This window comes from Mytilus edulis, chromosome 2, assembly GCF_963676685.1.
Source record: "Mytilus edulis chromosome 2, xbMytEdul2.2, whole genome shotgun sequence".
Lineage (NCBI taxonomy): Eukaryota > Metazoa > Mollusca > Bivalvia > Mytilida > Mytilidae > Mytilus > Mytilus edulis.
The window spans coordinates 84,861,694-84,869,976 of record NC_092345.1 but is presented as its reverse complement, the minus strand read 5'-3'; the positions used below and the strand labels follow the sequence as shown (position 1 = coordinate 84,869,976).

The 8,283-nt window shown below is 34.2% G+C and overlaps 1 protein-coding gene across 1 annotated transcript; it reads right to left on the bottom strand.

The window, feature by feature from the left end:
- Positions 1 to 1,296: 1,296 nt before the first annotated feature.
- LOC139513198 (WD repeat-containing protein 74-like) lies at positions 1,297 to 2,522 on the bottom strand. The gene has a single exon (XM_071301480.1). It carries the CDS (start codon positions 2,480 to 2,482, stop codon positions 1,334 to 1,336), a length of 1,149 nt encoding a protein of 382 aa, XP_071157581.1. The 5' UTR covers positions 2,483 to 2,522; the 3' UTR covers positions 1,297 to 1,333.
- Between the last annotated feature and the right edge of the window lie 5,761 nt (positions 2,523 to 8,283).

Genomic DNA, 8,283 nt, shown 5'->3' with positions numbered 1-8,283 from the left:
TGAATTGTTCATATTTTTAATGGCAGTGCCTTTTTTAGCATATGGCCGAAAAAAAATATATATGTCTGCTTACGGTTACCTGACTTTTCAGCACCAACCCCACGTCATTTTATTTCCGTCTATAGTAAAAAATAAACTGAACTTGTTTCAAAAGTGAAGATAGTGTTGCCAATAATATAAATCAATTGCCTGATACATCCTAATGTTCACAATCATGAATATGATAGCTGTTTTAAGCAATTTCGAGACTCGTGTGATGAAATAAACACTTTGCCACCATTTTTTCCAACCAATAACAAAGGGAAATAATCCAATCATTTAAAATATGGGTAAACTCAGCCTATGATCAATTGGACCATAACAAGACGAAACTGCATGACTCAAAATAATGTCACAAAAAATAAAATGGAAATACCGAACTACCTACCCAATTTTTTTAAAGTATGTTACCTGAAACAGACATTTTTTTTTTGCCCGTGTTTTTCTCATTGTATAAGGTCCTATGCATATGGTTGTCCATAATTTATTACTTATTACTTCATTTGAAATCATTGGTAATTATACAACAAAATTCCTTACCTTTGAAGAAATGAAATTATTAGCTTATAAGATGAACTTATAGACGACATCAAAATACTTAATTCATATAGTTTTTTCACTGACCCGCTACCCCCCCTTTAACTTAATTTGAGAAATTGATTGACCAATAAGAATAAATATAAAGTCAATGTCAATTAAACAAAAAACAAATCTTGCAGCAAAACTTTCGACCCCTCACCCCCAAACTATTTAATTTGAATTAAGTTTTTTATCCATCATTGATTTTTTTTATGTCCTCCCTAATTACCTACCCCAAACTTTTTGTTCAACTCGTATGCAAAACAAAAGTTATGTACAAAAAAACATGTATTATTTTTCAACCTCTGACAAATTCTGTTTGGGAAGAAGGATCCCCCTTTTTGGGAAAAAAATTGGTTGCTTAAATAGAGAATCACTCCCCTCTTAGGCAGTCAGTGTGTTTCCACTTGTGAAGATTTCTGATTCCGCCACTATTATCACCAATCTAATTTCTAAACTTCTAATTTCTCTTATAAACCAGTTGATTAAAGGGTTGTGTAGCAAATAAAAACAAATGCTTTCAAGTCAACAATGTCCCCCAGGAGGGTTACTGACTATCCTTTCGGGTATAACTGTGCCAACAGCACTTGCCAAATCATACCCTGTTCTAACCAGAAAAAGTTCAACATCAAAAACAATTCAATTGTCATATTTTCAATATTGCAACAACTAAATGTATTTCAAAAATAATGTTTTATTTGTACGATGTATTCTTTTACTTTCTATTTTTCAGTCTTTTCTTTTTTATTTCTGAAGCAATCCCTGTTTCTAAAATGTCTCCTTTCCTTTTTGTTTTAATAACTTCCATTTGGTTCCATATTTCCTCATCATCATTGTTTTCTTTACAGTTGTTACTTTGGACTTCAGGCATTTTTTCTTCTATGTTCTTAGAGGAAATTTCTTCACTGCAGCTTTCATTCAAATATAAACAATTCAATCGTGACTTCAAATAGAATTTGTGTTTAAGCTCTTTGGTTTTATAATCATGTATTCTGACATACCGATCAAGTCCACATGATGCAACATATGGTTCTGTTTTAAAACACTTTAAGTCTCTTATGCTACCGGCAAGCCCTTTAAAAATGTTAACAACACTTCCTTTTCTAAAATCTATTGTTGCCATTTTTCCTCTTGAATTGCCTATGACTGCCTGATTATTGGCCAATGGGCACACTGATAGAGCAGTTATTGGAAATTCATCAAATGTCATATCTAAAACTGGGCGTCTCTGAACTTTAGGATCATATATTCGGACTTGTTTATAGCCTGTTGATGTTACAATTTTGTCTGTTGAAGGAATGAATTCAGCATCAAGGACCCATATTGGCACTCGTAAATTGAGCCAATCATTTTTTACATTCTTTGCTTCAAATAAAGCCTTCTCTGAGTCATTTATATTCCATATTTTAAGGTCTGTTTCTTTACCACCAGTTGCAATTATTTCTGGTGTGTCCGGACTCTGAATCATACAACACAAATTACTGTTCAATGTAACCCCTGATGAAAACTCTTTAACAAGTTCATGATTATTATTCCATACTTTCACTATTCCGTCCTCTCCAGCGGTAATAATATTTTCTCCGCACGTCTTTAACGCCTTGCAATTGGGTTTTCTGTTTTCTAACTGAAAAACACGTTTTATACAATCTTCCCTAATATCACAACTGAAGACTTTGTAAGATCTTGTCCCAAAATAAAGTTCGTTGGTGAAATTTGAACTGGAACAAATGTCACGAATTTCATTCTCTTTATCTGCATTAGCTATCTGATTTATGTTGTCCCATTTATTTGTCAATGTATTCACACCCTTGAGCAGACCGGTCTCCGATCCAGCAAACACGTTGAATTTCCTAGGCGCAGCCATTTGGTTTCCTTTCGATTCTCTTTACACATGATAAATCTACATGTTCTTTAAAAAGTTGATACGACAACATACAATAACGTACCAAATTAACCAGCGTTGATGTTGAAACTTTGTTCTTTATAATTATTTAATATTCAATTATCTTTCCTTATAAATGGTTTGATGCAATAGAACGCATATATTCAAATTTGTACAGTTGAATTTCATTTAAAGTAGGATACACCAGGAACATAGATATACTTTTCCGAGAATACATTAACCGTTTTTTGCTTATGAAAACTCGCCCCGTTGGAAAATCGCCCCACACATTTTCAATTTTTTTTTTATAGATTAGATATATCTATTAAAGCAAGATTTATTTTTTTGAATACGTGTGGTGAGACTGGTATAATTAGCATTATTGTAAAATTCATAAGCGACATGTATAATTCTAGAAATGCTTTATTGAGTACTAAAAAACTTTGTGGTACCACCTACTCTCAGATATTATAATATACATTTATTACTGTAACAATAGTTTCTTTTGATAATGAAGGGATATATATACCGAAAACATGATTTGCCAAAAAATGTAAAACATATCCGGATTTAGACAATTAATGTCTCTTCAGTGTTGTTAGGGATCGAAACGGTACTGATTTGGAAGTCCACATAATTTACCTCAATTTAGGGTCTACTAAAAAGCGCCCGGGGAAGAAAAGACAGCACTGGGGGAAAGAAAAGGCGCCTGGGGGAAATATATAGATATTGTATTGGCATGAGACAACTTTGTGTCGATAAAATAAGTTAACGCACATTGATTATTATTTTTAAATTCAGACATGTATTTTGCAAATGCAGATAATAGACATTTGTAATAAAGCACAAAAACAAGTATGAATGTTTCAATTTTAACAATAATGATGAATACAATTTCGAAAGACAGATAATAATGGATCGATCACAGTTTATGCTAAAGATTTATAAAATGTAAGACAGTAAAAGACATGTTTTTCAAAAACGATATCAAAATGAAAAATGCAAAATCAACAGTGTGTACAGTTAACGATTGTTAAAAATAAAAACGGATGAAGAATAATGAAATATTAAAATTCCATAAGCGTACCTTTTGTATTGGCTGAAAAAAACGTTTTATTATTTTCTCTCTATTATTTATATAATATATTACAAATCTCATCTCTGTCAATCGTAATAAAGCTGATGAGTATGAGTATTCATCTGACTGGTCATGGGAAAACACCCTTTGCATGAACAATTTTACATTTTTGTCTGTGAGGAACATCTCGAAAATAAAAAAAGAAGATGTGGTATGATTGCCAATGAGACAACTCTCCACAAGAGACCAAAATGACACATAAATTGACAACTATAGGTCACCGTACGGCCTTCAACAATGAGCAAAGGTCTGCTAATTCAAGATAGTAGCATCGTACATATCCCCATTTATATTAAGGACAAAACAAGCAATGATCTTTTTTTTTATTCAGGAAAACATTTATTGTTGTAGCATATTATTATTTTATTCTCCCGGGTGCCTTTTCTTTTCCCCGGGCGCTGTTTTTTCTTCCTTGGGCGCTTTTTATTTTCTGCGGGCGCGTTTTAGTAGGAGCGCCAATTTAAGATAGACTCTTGAATTTTAAAGAGTCAAAATAGGATGATATAAACTCAAAGGAAAATATAATACAAGCCCAAACGAAAAAAAATTAAACAAGTCTAAATTGAAAACAACGTTCAAACCTATGATTGCATTGGATAAAAAAACGCAATTTTTATACGTGTGCATGTATAACAACTTTCTTGGTAGAGGGGTCTAAATACAGCACAAACAACATTTTCCAAAAGACCAAAAAAAGTGAAAAGCATATTTAATCAAATTGCATTTGACTGACAGGTCGAACAACTGATGTTCTTAAACCCTTCTGACTGCCATTAACGATTGCCAAATAAATTGAGATGTAACATGGATCTTAATTATTAATTTAATACCAAACAGAAAACAATTAACTTGAGGAGAAGGTGGTCTCCGCTAACATGCGGTGCAAAAAATTGTAAACCATATCCGGATTTCGACTTTTCATGTCTCCTCAGTGATGTTAAGGATCGAAACGGTATTTGAAAGGCCATATAATTTACCTCAATTTAGGAAAGACTCGTGAAATTTTAAAGAGTCAAAATATGACGTATCATACAATGTTTATAAATGTGGTCGGATATATGTTTGTATGTTTGAGTATAACCAATGTTTGTTGTCTTAGTATCAATCCTTTAATAATTTTGGATTTCAAACCAATAAAATATCTTATCTTATCTTATCCCCACACCAAATCGCCACACATTTTCGCAAAGTCGCTCCACTCTTATTAACCAACTCGCCACACTAAAGAAAAAGGGTAAAATGGATTATCCCAATAGGTCCCACGTAAGACCCACTTGTGAAAAATTTGCAATCCCGTTGGATATAGGTCTACCAACTCGCCTCATTATGAATAACTGTACTGAATTTATATTAAGCCTACAAACTCGTCCCACTAATGAATCAATTCAGGAATGAATAACGTGGCTTATGAAACCCTTAGAAAAGAGGGTAGAAAAATACCAGAGGAACATTCGAACTAATAGTTTGAAAATAAACTGACAACGCCATGGCTAAAAAGAAAAACAGACAAATAATCGTACACAAGACACACCATAGAAAATTAAAGACTAAGCCACACTAATCCCACCAAACACTGGGCTGATCTCAGGTACTCCGGGAGGATAAGCAGATCCTACTCCACATGTGGAACCCGTCGAGTTGCTTATGTTATTACAAACCCAGTAAAAACTAGTAATCTAATTTGGTAGGTCACATTCGTGAAAAGGGGACCTGATTGTATTTAATAACATACATAAGGACATATACGACATCATCTGTGAAACGGATATTTCTTAACAGTTAACCAACTTATGATGGCGTCCGTAAAATTTACGGAGGGATGATTTCAACTTCACCATTTGGTACTCTTGATTCAATAGATTCATTGTGGGCAGCAACTATCTATCAAGGAAATCATGAAAATTGATAGGAAATACAAGCCCAAGAATATCGTATCAATGGTATCAATTGGGAGATATATACTCCATATGCAGGCGCTGCTTGAATGTTGCTACAAAGAAATGAAAAGTTCACAATTGGGAAGCTGTAATCATCTCTTTTGTCGTAAAGTTTTGTTTTCAATCGACTCTCACTGTCAATCTCTAGATGTAAGCTAAGGTATGAGGCAGACTTAACTGTATCTGCTCAAGTGTATTCTTTATCTCTAGTTAGATGGGATAGATGTGTTCAACATAGTCACCAAATTTTGAATTATTTAGTGAAAGAAAATTATCTATATAGCGAAAAGTAAGTGAAAGGATATTGCTAACTTCTTTTCTTTCCTTCCTTAGAACTTGGTTTTAAACTTTTTTTCTGGTTAAAACTTAAGCAGAGACTTTCTATACTAACTTAGTATAGACTGTCCCTCTTGAAATAAAGCAAAAAGAAGTAAGTATCAGTATTGACTAAAGTAACTGTTTATGACGTTTGCTCTCTGGTAAATATAATTACAATTTTACATGCTAAAAAGAATAATATTTTTATTTTTAGATGCTAGGTTTGCACAATAAGTCAGTTATGAAAAGCACTGACATGTTACGCAAAACGAAGTACTAGATGAAATGTCAATACTAGAAACATGAACATGAATAAACAACTATTGCATACCATAAATAAGTTTTAATACTGCGCAACTAGTTGTGTTTATTTCCTTAATTTAGTAACATAGCTATATTTTGTGCAATTTCAATTTCATCATGCAACACTTTTTCCATAGTCAGGGGTTCATTAGGGGATGAAAATAAGTTTGAAATTTGTGTTACAATTCAAATAGCTATGAATTTGTGTATTTAAGTTGCAGTACAAAAACAATATTAGGTCAATGTCAGAAAAATATAAACTTTTTTGTACTCGGCGCAAAACTGGGGAAGGACTTGGTAGAACCTCGCCCTTCCCCAGTTTCTCAGCCTCATACAAAAAAGTTGACATTTTTCTGACATTGGCCTAATAATGTATGTATTTATAAGTGGGACGAGTTGGTAGACCTTTATTATATATTCATCGGGGTTTACCCATTTTCATTAGTGGCGCGAGTTGGCAGGAGAACATTTAACGGGATTTATTCTTTTTGATAAGTGGGGCGAATTTTCTTAAACACTTTGCGGCGATTTTTTTTTTTTAAGTGGAGGAGTGGGTCTTAAGTGAGCGATTTGGTGTGGGTGAGTTGTCTTGCTACCTATATTGCTTACCTATAAAGTGCTATAAAGCTAATTCTGGAAAATTAGGCACCTGGTCAAAACAGCACTTTATCAATACGGCACCTTGTTAATTCGGCACCCGAAGTAGTTATATGTATATTTCGTCACCAAAAATTAATGTTATGTTTCGTAAGTATTCTAAAACTAAATTCTGAAAATTCTATGTTGCTACTATATCAAGCCCCGGTCCACTAGACCACGATCGCACTACGCTCACCGCGATATAAAATAAATTCAGATCGTGGTGAGGTCGTGGTATGAGCGGCATGAAAATGTAAATTTGCATTGCTTTCACGATGCTACTACGTCGTCATTACGCTTCTACAACGATCCCGCTACGAATTTACCACGTTCTCATCGCGCTTATTCTGCGACCTCTCTACGCTCATCACGGTCTCGATCACTACAACCATACCACGAGTTATCCGATTGCAACACGATCGTACCACGCTTTTATTGCGATTATAGTACGTTCTTACCACGATTTTACTACGTTCACATCACGATCTTACTACTTTATCAGTAATAACGTCAACATCGTGTCGCATATCAATATAAAAAATTGAAAACAGCACGTTTATTAATTTCTTGCGTCCGAAGCGCTTTTCTGGGTTTACCTTCATCAGGAACGCTAAAAGCCAAACATTTGAAGAGCTAAATGTCAAAAATACCAAAAATAAAATAGCCAAATTCATCTAAAGCCAACTTTGCCTGAGGGAGTTGAAACCTTAGTTCCTTAATAATTTCAAAATTTATCAACGGACAATTTTAGTAAAGTTTGATAAATCATGTCAGTACCGAAGTACTGACTACTGAGGTGATGATACAATTCAATTCCTTCTATTTCTGATTAATACATATCTTATTAGACTTTCTTGGAAACAATACAGTCATGCCACCAACATCTTCTAGAACACGTGGGCGTGGTGGTAGGGGTTGATGTAGAGCTCTAATAGTAACGAACCTGATCATCAAGCAGATATTTCGGACCGACCAATCCAACCTGAATTATAACCTTGTGCCGGTTTATAAAGATCAAATGACGATATTTTAGTGAACGATAGCAGAGATGACACAGATTTGTCAATAGATATAGGAAGATGTGGTATGAATGCCAATGAGACAACTCTCCATCCAAGTAACAATTTATAAAAGTAAACCGTTATAGGCCAAGGTACGGCCTTCAACACTGAGCCTCTGCTCACACCGAACAGCAAGCTATAAAGGGTCCCAAAATTACTAGTGTAAAACCATTCAAACGGGAAAACCAACGGTATAATCTATACAAACGAGAAGCATTGTTGAGCCGTTAGAGAAAATGGACAAGAACTACATACAGACAAACAGACAAACACGACCGTGATACGACCTTACTGGTGGACTATAAGTTCCCGAGGCCATCACCAGCCCAGTAGCTAGTACTTCGGTACTGGCATGAAAATACGGATTTTTTGTGTTATTAAAATTTG

Excerpts from the sequence above, each read along its gene's own strand:
- LOC139513198 (XM_071301480.1), bottom strand. The coding sequence starts at position 2,482 with ATGGCTGCGCCTAGGAAATTCAACGTGTTTGCTGGATCGGAGACCGGT.